Source organism: Acanthaster planci, linkage group LG11, assembly GCF_054643075.1.
Source record: "Acanthaster planci isolate LZ-2023a linkage group LG11, COTS_SCS, whole genome shotgun sequence".
NCBI lineage: Eukaryota > Metazoa > Echinodermata > Asteroidea > Valvatida > Acanthasteridae > Acanthaster > Acanthaster planci.
The window spans coordinates 12,332,065-12,344,353 of NC_141787.1; the positions used below are offsets into that span (position 1 = coordinate 12,332,065).

General features: G+C 40.2%; 2 protein-coding genes across 3 annotated transcripts; one reads left to right on the top strand and one right to left on the bottom strand.

Moving 5' to 3' along the window:
- Nucleotides 1-1,117: 1,117 nt before the first annotated feature.
- Nucleotides 1,118-6,591, bottom strand: LOC110990258 (heme-binding protein 2-like). 2 transcript variants are annotated; one of them, XM_087142937.1, is made up of 6 exons: nucleotides 6,434-6,591; nucleotides 5,039-5,220; nucleotides 4,024-4,153; nucleotides 3,180-3,360; nucleotides 2,402-2,582; nucleotides 1,118-2,170 (listed from the first exon to the last, which is right to left on the bottom strand). In XM_087142937.1, the coding sequence occupies exons 2-5, from the start codon at nucleotides 5,198-5,200 to the stop codon at nucleotides 2,405-2,407; spliced, it is 651 nt and encodes a 216-aa protein (XP_086999063.1). In that variant the 5' UTR covers nucleotides 5,201-5,220; nucleotides 6,434-6,591; the 3' UTR covers nucleotides 1,118-2,170; nucleotides 2,402-2,404. The 2 variants fall into 2 exon arrangements, with proteins under 2 accessions (XP_086999063.1, XP_022110842.2); XM_022255150.2 differs by having other exon boundaries at nucleotides 1,118-2,582.
- Nucleotides 6,592-6,692: 101 nt separating this feature from the next.
- LOC110990257 (heme-binding protein 2-like) lies at nucleotides 6,693-11,721 on the top strand. Its single transcript, XM_022255148.2, has 5 exons — nucleotides 6,693-6,888; nucleotides 8,076-8,175; nucleotides 9,001-9,154; nucleotides 10,332-10,512; nucleotides 10,723-11,721. Exons 2-5 carry the CDS (start codon nucleotides 8,098-8,100, stop codon nucleotides 10,997-10,999), a joined length of 690 nt encoding a protein of 229 aa, XP_022110840.1. The 5' UTR covers nucleotides 6,693-6,888; nucleotides 8,076-8,097; the 3' UTR covers nucleotides 11,000-11,721.
- Nucleotides 11,722-12,289: the final 568 nt, after the last annotated feature.

Sequence of the window (12,289 nt, forward strand, 5' to 3'; positions counted from 1 at the left end):
CATTGAAACTTCCTATTTTTGCCCGTTAGAAAATAATGTGATGAGGCTAATAGTAATAATGTTCCAGTTCTGTAGAGGTTTTAACAAAGCTCGTGTCCTTTACTTTTCGAAGAACTAAGCTGTATATCTGCACCAGTTGAAAGACAAATACAAGGATCTCTCCGGTTATGCAAGCCTATAGACCCAGACGGACCCATTGTTTATTCCTTAAAACTCACCTTGAAGCCCTTCCGTAGGATTTGACCGCGATTTTTGAAAAAGTGGATTCGTAACCTCACAAACTATGCACCGACCAACCAAAACAAACCGCTCCGTGTTCTATGTAGTCGTGCAGGTGTAGAATTTTTAAGAGTCTCCCAAAAACCTGAGGCTCTTGTGAATACTCGCGATAAAAAGGACACTTTATGACAAGGTATTATTATGAAGAGCAAATTTGACGAAAATCAATTTCATGAATTATGTTTTTCTTTTTCAATCCTTTTATAACAAAAGTCCTGGTTATTTTAACCCTATACCCCTTGGCCTTCACTGGGGACTACCCTCAATCCTCCAAAATTCTCCGACTTCTGACATGAAGAAATTGTATTCAGCCTCAATCCACCAAAATTTCTTGCAAATGTTTTTTGTGTGAGCCTACTGCCTAAATCCTTCAAAATCCTCCGGCAATTCCTGTCATTATGTTGTGGCAGTGCGAATGGCATTCTTGAGCAGTGCCGTTGATTCAAAAGAAATATTGGGCCGAATTTGTGTTTGACTGAGCAAAAACAACACAACACGACCTTCACGCATGGCATCCTTCACAATCAGCCATGCACTTTTGCTATTCACCCACAATCTTCCAAAACCGCCCGAAGGATTTTGGAGGATTGAGGGGGGTTAGGGACAATAAAGTAATTTATCCGGTCCCAAAAACTTTGTTACAACTAGAGCTAAATGTCAATATTCAGTTACTTTTGAAGTTGAATTTTCGGGTTGCCACGATTATGGAACTAAATGTCGGCAGCTGGCTCTGAAGGTTTATCCCGGCTCAAAAAAAAAAAAAAATTTACAATAGCAGTCGTAATCCACACAGCAAAGACAACATATATTCATAAATAACCAATACCCTAACAACGTATTAAATTACACCATTATCTCGTTTAATATCACTAACACAACCATTACCTCGTCAATTACTGCTTGAAGTGCCACATCAAAAAATGGTAAATTATCTAATCTTTCAACAAAGCGTTCTGCAAAATGATCCTACTCTTAATAAACTTCCATTCAAAATATACACATTTTTCCATTCTGCAAAATAAAAAAAAAATCTGCCATCTGAAAAAGGCTATGACAAGTATTTCAGAAATGTTGCTGACTATCCAATAACATCAAGCAATGCTATTAAGAAAATGCATTTTATGTAGTTGGATATTCATACTATTTCTCATCAGCAGCAGCGTAAATTGAACTTTAACAGCACTGAGATAACAGGTGCAAAGGACTTTCACGCAATTTCAACACTGTGAACTTCACAAATATCTAAGTTCCAAAAAAAGGTATGTGATAACAAGAACTTGACAATTACTTGACAATACTCTACTAATCAGTTTTGAATCCAAATTGATAACTGTCAGAATGTCTTGGCATCTTTTTAGCATGATCATTTCAAGAAAAAAGATACAAAAAAAATCATCAGTATAAAAGTGAAGATTACATGGCTAGTAATTATTGAAGTTTTAACTGTATAAAAACTTGATCTAATTCTGATTTTCCCCTAAATATTGGTATGGCTAAGTATCTGCATGTGCATTTTGAGATGATATGTGAATTGAACGGGTAGAATTTACATTAGTAGTGCCATCCAAGAGATTGAGCACTTTCGTTTGGTTTGCTGATAGCCAAACCATTCCACTTAATCATTACATGTACTTTCATACGTGACAATAACGGAAATTACCAAGAACAGATAGCCAATGGCCTCCCACTTTAAACCATCTACAACTTGCAAGTATGTGTCGGATCACAGAGGAGGTATTCTGAGTACAGAACCTTACAATATACATGTAATTGTTGGTAGCAAGACAAGGCCCCTTGCACAGTTCAAATAACTCGGAAATTCCACGTTGATAACCTGGCAAGCAAGCCCACCTCCATGAACAGCATTACGGGCAAAACAGTCCAAGAAATTCTAAACAGAAAAAATAATTACCACGAGTGATAAGCCTTCCTATTCTTGATGATGTGTTCAACTATAAGTGTCGTCCACAGGCATTACTTTCATAGATTTCAAGCTCAAATGCTCTAGCAGAAACTTAGAAAAAAGCAAACTGTCAGCTGGTCATGTGATACAAACTGAAGTTTTTGACTGGCCAACAGGGTGCCTTAGGTCCACTTTACTGGAGTTGTAGCAACGCCTTGCCTTTTATTTTTCTGTTGCAATGAACCAGATCTCATTGTGCCTGTTGTGGACAACGAACGGACTGTCGTATCCAGCCAAGTAGTAGTACGACTTGTCGTACGTCTGGGTTGAGTTCAACGCGGCAGCGAGGGCGGCTGCCTCCTTGGGGAAGACTTTCTCGTTTGTGAAACCGGAGTAAACCCTGCAGGTCCAAGAGACACAAGGGCACAAGGCATTTAAGATGTGCTCAACTCTGGACATGATTAGAATTTGAGCCCCTCAAAAAAGTTGCAAAAGCAAAGGTTCCATGTGGAAATGCTAAAGACCACCATGTGAAAATACACATGGTAAAAATACACATGCATAACCAATACAGACAAAAGGCAGGCTTTTTCTTGCCTGAAATCTTTATGATGAGCACTGTCATAATATACATTTCACAGTTTTTCAACACAAACAAAGCAGATAACCCATCAACAAAAACAGTTTACATGAAGCTCTTGGACTGATCAGTTGCATTAATGTATCATTCACTCCTTTTCACCAGATGTATTTGTCCATAAATTTCGAGCAGGGAAAACAGTTGGCGTTATCTCAACTCTGCATGTATCAAGTGCATGCATGTTGATGTATGCTGTATGTTCAGTGTTTCCCCGAAGTTAAATTAACTCGGACACTTTCAAGCAGGATAGGGCAAGTAACCCCTACTTTTTCAGGAGAGTAAAAATATCTCAGAACCATTGTAGGAGAAAGGACCTTTTCCTTCTCCCCTCCATAAAAGGGGGAGGGGGTTACCTACCGGACGTAAGCCTTGTGCTGGTCAAGGGTGGTCAGAAAGAGTTCCGGATTAGTCGGCTTTGGGGTGTTGCTCTGGAACTCGAAGGGGACGAAGAAGGAGAAGGTGAAGTTACTGGCACAGACGGGCCCCAGACCAGGCTGGACACTGTTGATCACCGGCACGGTCATCGGTATCTTGACCTCTACAAATCACACAAATAGCGTTGTATTAAAACATATGTGATGGAGTGAGTCAAACCAGGGCAGAACTGGGCGCTGCAGTAAATTATCAAAATTGGCACAAGGGTACATGTAGATGTAATGTTAATGGATTTTGAGAGTTTTTGGAAGTATGTTATGCTGCTGTTGTTTATGGCGCTCGGTACTTGAACCACTCTCAACTTTATGAAACTTGGCATGCATGTACATGCAAAACACTCCTTATCATAACACATGAAAAGATTTAACCCTATCATGCAAGTTCAACACTACAGACGTGCCAGCCCACTTGCACTGAGCGCCGCCGTGGAAAAAGTACTTGTACACATTTTGGCTGACATGTCTCAGAAAAATTTTGATTTTCACTAAATTGGTGTCAAAATGATTTCAAAGATCACTTTAAATCTCTTAAAGGCTCAGCTCCTGGAAAAAATGCACCGCAGCAATATCGCAAAAAATTTTGAAGGGGGGGGCTGATTCTGCCTCCCCCCCACAGGGTTAATTAGCCCACCCCAACACCAATCACATGCTTTGGCTCCAAGCATCACGCCTTTATTTTATACTTGTCCACGTATGTCCAATCAAACATCCCACTTCAACATTTAAAGAGGCAGTTCAAGAGTTTCAGTAGATTTTGTCAAACTCACTTTGGTCATTTTGTCCTTGGATGTATTCATAAAGTCTCAGGAAGGCCTCTTCAGAGGCAGCTTGATAATCGATGCCAGTAATGGTGGTGCTGACCCACTTGGAGGTTTCATATCTTCGGATTTGATAGTCCTGAAACCACATGCAAATGCATAACACTGAATGCAAACACATTTCAGAAACAAAATCTCTTAACTGAATATTTAACTTTCATCAGGGATGGTTCTGCACATTGCATTCACAAAGAATAAAAAGCAACAATTCAAATTTATTGTGACACCAACATCTCACAACTTGTTTACACATTGAACACATTCCTTTCACCCCAGCAGTCCTACATGCACATCCTCCAATTTTTCATAAACCTCAGCCAGGGTGGGCCACAACTGCCAAAAGAAATGAATGTTCTTGTGTAACAGCGACCTTTGAGCCATAGATACCACACACACCATGAAAACACTCAGGGCTATGGCAGAGTAACCCACTACAGACGAAAGGGTCATGAACGTGGCCCGTACTGGATGACTGTTACACAATGGGTAAAGTTTACTTTATTCCTTGTATCACGGCTTTTGTCCAATAGGACTGCTCCTTTTCTTTTTCTTTACAAAAGCAAGCCTAAACTCGTAGAAATGAAGGTGTAAGTGTGACTTGCTGTGCAAGGGAAATATCAAGTTTAGACAGACAGCCTGGTCACATCATTCACACACAGGAACTGATATATTTTCAAGCATTTTGGGGGTTTATATTAATGCAGTTGTGTACATATATGAGCAAATGTGAAGTCATCCAAAATATTGAACATTGCATGTAGATACTGATGTCGCATTTTTCCATGTTTGGAATTTCAATTACATTTCCCTTCTAACTTTGGCACATTTACAAAAATGTAGGTATTTATCAACTGTTCATAATTTGCACAGTAGTGGCACACAAAGTCTGACCTACCTTCCACTTATACGGCCTTGTCAATTTGTGAAGGGTGATAGACTAGACACTAGAGTAGATGATACCTACCGATGAGTTGTAATCCTCTTTGAACTTGGGGCACTCAAGCTCATGACAGAAGAAAGGAGGGCCACTTTCCCCCTTGTCATGTTTGTTTATGCTGAAACCTGTGCAAACTACGAGCCCAGTCAGTGCTAGCAGCAGCACAAGGGAACCCTGACTGATTGCCATGTTTCTGTCTAGATGAGCACCTGCAGGAAAAATCAAGTGGGTGCAACGAAAGTGTGAACATGCAATGCGTATAGAATGGTTTATTTCTATTGTACATGATATTGCACATGTGTATGCATGACTAGCATTATGTAATATACATGTGTGTCACTCATATACAAATGTACATGTGCTATGCACCACTTGTACATGTACATGTAGGCAGCTGTTGTACCGACAGTCAACCTTGAAAAGGCTTGAAATGGGAGATATTGGAAATAGGGGTTACTTCACATGGATACTCCTTTGATGGCATTTATTCATTAAAAGAATCACCATTATCATTCTAGCAATACATGTAGATGTTCCTGACACTAAAGAGGTATATTTCCTCGACCAAGAATGGTAGATAGTACCCGGATGTACACCACAATTTGTTGTAACTTGTACAAACTCACACAAAGGCAGAATCCCTACTGATTTGTTTCAACCCCGTGCGCTTCAAATGAAAGTAATTTTTCAAGTCTTTATTTTGTTTTCCAAATATTCCACACAGCAGAATGTAATGGCTATAATGACTTTAAAGTGTGTTTTGAAGCCCAAAGTGAAAAAGTCCAAATTAGCTGAGAGAAAATGACGTTGAAATTTGTGCCCCTGTACATTTCAATGGGCAACTCAAGCTTGCTGCACCCACTTTCCATACATGGCCATGCCCATATTAGTGAACCAGTCTTGTCTTAACAGTGAAATATATGCAAATTAAAACAAAAGGAAGCCTATCTGGTAACTGTTACAGAAGGGTATGTATGCAAATGAGGTTCAAACCTACAGGTGATTAGTGGTTTCTAAACATTGTAGAGATAGAAAGGCATTGCTCTGCCAGCAATTGCAATGCATGGTTTTGATGGTGTCGGACGTGTACATCCGACATAGTTTTTTTATTTCAAGAGTTTCAAAATTAATTTAGGGAGTGATGCTGATTATAAAGAGGACACTTAGCTTAGTCTTGTAAGTTTGGCACTCTTTTCCCGAAAGGGTGTATATAATGGAGATCAAACACTATGTCAATTTGTAAAGACAGACCACGAGGTAGACACAGTGTACACCGAGAACTCTTTGGTAACGTTAATGCTCAATAGACAATGCTCAGAGCATGGAGGTAGAAACTTCAGGCACAGTACAGAAATGCAGGGTAGTAGCTAATGTTAGGCCCTGCTATCAACGTTATTTTCATGTATCCATTCATGTACTTACTTGACCACTATCCACCTCGCGGTGTGCGCGTGTATCTTAATTACAGATCTGCTCCTGACAAACAGCTGTACCCGTACCGTACGTGCAAGACGCGACAAAGCCAGATCGGTTACAAAATTTTTCATATTATGAAACAGCGTGGTCGACTCCATGGTTGAATGAACAGCATGCCCCCGAGACGTTGACCCGGTACCCTAGATGAGTGTTATACAACCACGTCACGTGACAGAGTTCATACTGCATCAGGTGCGACATGCATGTAACGTGCGCACGAGCGATGCTTACACTGTGCAGATATACAGTACATGTACATAATGTACACGTGCACGGCCGGATGGAAACAGATCGACGGACTTTTCGACTTGCTTGTACATGTACTTGTCGGCACTTGAGCTAGCTGGACGAGAGTGCTGTGACCCATTGGTTCATTACATTTCCCTACTCGGATGATTTGGGTGAGTAGATTTTACATGTCCTGATTTGTTCCAGCGCACAGTTGGGTTTGTACTATGTTGGTGAATCGATGAACATGTTAAATGAAACTTGGATCTTCTGATCGCTGTCTCATCTCTGACTCTGGTCTTGCACTGTTCTGCGGGGGTGCCGTTCAGTGATAAGCCTACGTCCCAGGTCTTACTGCTGTGCATGCACCATTGCCCCAAGTTTTGTACTTGCAGGCCCAACGGTGTTGACAAAGTTAAGGGAAAAAAATGTTGCATCCTGATTCCACTTCAGCAGTTGTGTACAAAGACTACAGGGAGTGAAGAGAATTTTCTAAGTATTTCCCAACAAGATCGGTAAACGTTTCTCAGTCCAGAATTCGTGTCTTCCCAGCATTTCTGTAGTGGCAAACTTTTATTGAGATGATATATGATGAGAAAAGTGGAGTCAGCTTGCAACATTTTAGCCAAGTTAAGTGTGCCTAGCTAGCTGTGGTTGGTACTTGCTGGAAATTTCTCTTATTCCTCAACCAGGGAAATTAACAAGGCATTTGGCAGCAGTATGGAATATAAACTGTGCTGCTAGTATTTTTCTTGTTTGAAATTGAAGTTATTACTTTATCAGGTGGGTTTAATTGTTGTTCTATTTCACCATCACTTATCTTTGTGACTGATCGCTGAGGTATTGTGTTTGGGTGATTTTGCTGGCCTCTTTCCACCCCCCAGTCCATTTTTTCCTGCAGTATATCATGCATTTTGTTGTCTCCTGTTTGAGTATACATGTATGCCATGACACCAATCCATTTAAAACTTTTGATCAGTTTTTCAGATTAAGGCCAGATTCAAATGTTGAGTGAAATACGTGTTATTCTTTCTAGATACGTGCACTGTGGAAGGGGGCATGTACAGTGTACATGGCTCACCCATTCACATGTCCACAACTGATGAAGTTTGGTGTACTCGCTCAACCTTGCCAACACATATTTGAGGTGTCTCCGGTCGATACAGGGTTAAGGTGGGGCACTGAGTTGGCAGATTTCCCCCTTGAATATAAGGGGTTATCCTAAAACATACCTCAGAGGTAGACAAAATCTTTCTTAGGTGTACTCTGTGATGGTTCGGGGACTCTGCTTGCACTCAGTGCTGAAATTAAAGTTTATTAGACTGATTCATGAGATGAGTTCTGTATCTATAACCTCCAGGGATATTTAGCCTTGAGTGAAAATGTTCTCTGCAATAAAAAGTGTTGTTGCTTCACTGGAGTCACCAAGTTACACAGTTGAACCTCAAGACCCTCAAAAGGTGAGCCTTACTATGGGACATGCTGTAATATTGATTGATCGGTGACAATGTGCCACTTCCATTTCAGTGTTTTGCCCTGCAAGATTAATGAAGAGAATCGTCTGTAAATGGATATACTGCATCATTGTTTATCAAAGTGGGTGGAAAGGTCATTAATATTAGCAAAGCCTGCAGACTAGGTTAAGTTTATGGCTCATTGTGTGAACCATAGACATTATATAACATTGTCAGTGTTTATGTAAAGGGTCATATGATAAATGGAGGGCTTTATAGCAAACCTACTGGTTCAACATGGCCAGCCCATCACGTTTGATGGAAATTGAACTTACTGGAAGTGGCACAAACAATGCAGACCGATCATGTTGGAGTGCTATTTTTGTTTCTACCAAGCGTCTCAGAAGTCTTCCGTCACATTTCACTTTGTCTGTCATGTGAATACACTGTATCCAGTCTTCACTTCATGAAGAATACAGGCAGATGCACATGGAAAAAAAAAAGAATAATTGGGAGGCTTTTCCTTTTAATCTGAGTCAGTGTCAGTCAAAATCATGGACAAATGCACATTACTGCCCAGCGAATGAAATAAAAACTCTTATGCAGTGGACAGTCTGCTGAATGTGACCAATGAATGTTTGAAGGTCTAATGAAAGACTTAAATTGACTCGAAAATCAGACAGCAGAAAAAAATGCACCATGAAACGAGACAGAAAGTAAAGTCAAAGTTCACAGTCGGACATCAGACGTTTCTGTGTCACCCAAAAGTGCATCTGAAATTACACACTTAGTCGCAAGCTCAAATCTACTCTCTCCTGACTGAAATGCCAGCCACTACCTTATGAAGTAAGGAACTATGCGAAATCAACGTGGGTGACCACATCAGAGTCCACGATCGAAGGCCCATCAACAGAGAGATCCAACAAGAACAGAAGAGACATGTTCTTCAAGCTCTTTGATTACATCTCAGGCAAGAACGAAAAAAGTAAGCCATTTCTTCAGCCAGACGACTTCCGATTGCCATCCCAAATCAGATCTTATGAATCTGTAACCTGTTTGTTGGCGCGGAGTTTATGACCAGAATGTTTCACATTTTGTCTCTCGCATATTGTATGTGCATCACCGGCTCTGTGAAAAGAAGTCACAAGTCACCAGAGCCACTTTTGCAATAAATGTCTTTGAAAGAATCTTACACAGCTTAAACCAATAGGAATCCTCATCCTTTTCATCTCCTCAACATTCGTTTTCATCCGCATGTTGAATTCAGTGACACATAAAAACAAAGAGCTGAGTTTCCTTTTTACACCACAATCTAAAACTCAAAACAGTGGCTCTGGTAACTTTGTGACGCATTTTCACAGAGCACATCACATGCGTGGTACGCAAAGCCCCTTGATAATTTTTCCTTTTCACTTTCTCTGGTGCTAAAGAGCTTTGAAAATAGACTCTAGAATATTGCTTGGAAGCTTTTCAAAACAACACATGAGGGGCTTTCACCGAATCAAACCACATATAAGTCTTACACAGTTTGTCCGTCTTATGTGGGGTGAGGTCAGGTCATTACAAAAATCTAAAAGTCAACAATTTTGACCTTTGAAACATCTTCAAGTGAGATTTGCTGGTTTGTTCCAGTTTTCTTGATTCTCATGGCAATTTGAAGCTGAGTAAACACGTAAAAATTCAAGGCAGGTGTTCAACCTTGATTTGAGTACTTTCTTCTTTAGGACCTTTACTTACAATAGCACCGTAGTGGTAATTCGGTTTTTCGTCTGGCGTATCATTTTTTATGCAGTTGTATGGGCACAACGTAGTTACAAAATTGACATCAATTTCTGTGAAGCTAAATTAGTATCACATGTGGTATCTTCTCCTGCGTTAGATAAAAACCATCCTCCCAATCCCTGCAAACTGGATGGATCAGTAGTAGTTAAGACAATTTCTTTAATAAGCAAAAAGTGGTGCGTTCGAATCCCACCCAAGCAAGCTTGGAATTTTTTCCCTGCTTTCTGAATACAATGTACATGCATTAGTGTAAGGGCAAACACTCAACTATAAAAATTAATCGCACACTTAGCTAAGCAAAACTGAAAATTTGGATATTTATTCCTGAGGGTCTTTTATGAAATAGCCCTAATAATTTTTTCTTCTCGTTTTTCCTCCAGATGAAAAAATTGAAATGACGGTACCTGTGTTAAGGAAAATAACCCCTGGAGCAGGCCCCTTTTGTAAAACAACAAAAGATATGTCATTCTATGTCACTGAGGAGTTTCAGGGTGACCCACCTGCTCCCTCAAATGAAGATGTTTATGTGACACATCTCCCAGCTCAGCGTGTGGTAGTCAAGTAAGTTCACAGCTTTCTGGTAGTCTGCAACATTGCAACAATCATACCCATATAAATGAACTACCAACTTGAATACTAAGTTACAGCATAGTGGATTCTAACTGTAGGATCAAAATGACAACAAACGGAACTCACCAAAACACCCTGCATTTTTCTCTCAAGAGAATCAACAAAAGTATTTTAATAGCGCACAACGGTTTCTTTGAACAGAACCTTCAGTGGTTACACCACGGAGGCCAAAGACCTAGAGGAAGCTACCCAGCTGGCTGAACTCACCAAGGACAAATACGACCTGGAGCAGAACTACTTCTTTGCAGCTGGGTACAACAGTCCTTGGCGGTTTGTTGGGCGTCGCAATGAGGTCTGGTTTGTAGTGAAGGGGGAGAGGCAGAATGGAGATGCTGTCGACAGGTGCACTCTGGAGAAAGGGGCAGCTGGTGAGGAGGGCACAGCCGTTGATAAACCTGCAGAGACAGCCGCTGAATAGACTCATCCGAGGACAAGCCCTGACTGCAGTGGCATTGCTGGCATCGGACACTTACACTTGACGTGCCAAGGACAGATCCGAAACTTTACAGATTACCTATTCACCAACAAGGACCTATTTTTCTTCGTATTGGAAAACAAAGAATACAAAGGCTTAATCTAGGATCTAAAATTTATCGCGTTATAGACATTCATCTCTGACAGTATGGAACAGACAAACAAGACGGAAGAACCATCTTGTTATTCTAAACACTGTAAATGTATTTATAATTTGCGTATTCAACTGAAGTAGGGGTATCTCCAATGACTGATTCCACCTGTGTATCCGTTACAAAGAAGGGCAACATTTTGCAGAATTAAAACTAATTACATGGTTTGGGCTATACAGATGTAATAATTTCTGGATCTCACCTTGCAACTCATTCTTGGAAATTAAAGGTTTAGAATTACATATATTGTGCTATTGTGTTGGAACTTGGGCTGGAAATGGGTAGACATTTTCTAAAAGAAAATAATGTTACAAATAATATCAATGTTTTCGAAAGAATGAACTGCCCAGTTTCAGTTTAATTTTTGTTTCCGTCACTAGACTTATTTCCAGTCACTGACCAATATGAACTCATAATTTTCACAAGAACTTACCACATAAACACGAATGCCAAAAGATAAGAGAACCTTTTCGTTGCTTTGATTTTTGAAGCTAATAAAATTCTTCAAAATAAATTAATTTGTCATTGCATCATATTGTTTTTGTAATGTTAAATCGAAGCTGTGTAAGCACGTTGGTCTTTAAGGATTTGGGCAAAATAATTGCACAAATGTCTGATTTTAAAAAGAAAGTTAAAGGTTATGGCCACAGCTTTACATTTGCCGGTCAGCATAATCTGACTTGAATAACGGTTATAATTGTGGATGAAATCGATGTTTTTCAAAGGGAAGTCCGACGTTTCAACAGAGGAAGCTTCCACAAAGTGTGACGATTAACCTCTTCTCAAGACAGGCTATGAAATTTAACATGGTACATTCCGCAGAATATTGTGTAATGAAAAAAATTGTCGCCACTGGTTGATGACTGTCTAAAGTGCATGTGTGCGCGCGCTACGCTTCCAGTGCAAAATACAGGTGTTTAAGGTCGTGCCACGCACGCGTACAGTAGCAACTCGGATATTCATCCGCTTACAACAAATTGCTCGGTTTTTCAAAGCTCTTCAACTTCTAGATATAAGTAGCACTGTATCTTCCTTAAACTGGTGAACTGCATTGAAAGGATCAGAAGACTTGCGTCAGTTCC

What these genes read in the sequence shown, in the direction of transcription:
- LOC110990258 (XM_087142937.1), bottom strand. Translation starts at nt 5,200, where the DNA reads ATGGCAATCAGTCAGGGTTCCCTTGTGCTGCTGCTAGCACTGACTGGG. An exon ending in AAGAGGATTACAACTCATCG is followed by an intron (nt 4,154 to 5,038) that starts GTAGGTATCATC and finishes ATGTGGTTTCAG; the next exon opens with GACTATCAAATCCGAAGATA. An exon ending in CCAAGGACAAAATGACCAAA is followed by an intron (nt 3,361 to 4,023) that starts GTGAGTTTGACA and finishes TGTGATTTGTAG; the next exon opens with AGGTCAAGATACCGATGACC.
- LOC110990257 (XM_022255148.2), top strand. Translation starts at nt 8,098, where the DNA reads ATGTTCTCTGCAATAAAAAGTGTTGTTGCTTCACTGGAGTCACCAAGT. An exon ending in AACCTCAAGACCCTCAAAAG is followed by an intron (nt 8,176 to 9,000) that starts GTGAGCCTTACT and finishes CTGAAATGCCAG; the next exon opens with CCACTACCTTATGAAGTAAG. An exon ending in CTCAGGCAAGAACGAAAAAA is followed by an intron (nt 9,155 to 10,331) that starts GTAAGCCATTTC and finishes TTTTTCCTCCAG; the next exon opens with ATGAAAAAATTGAAATGACG.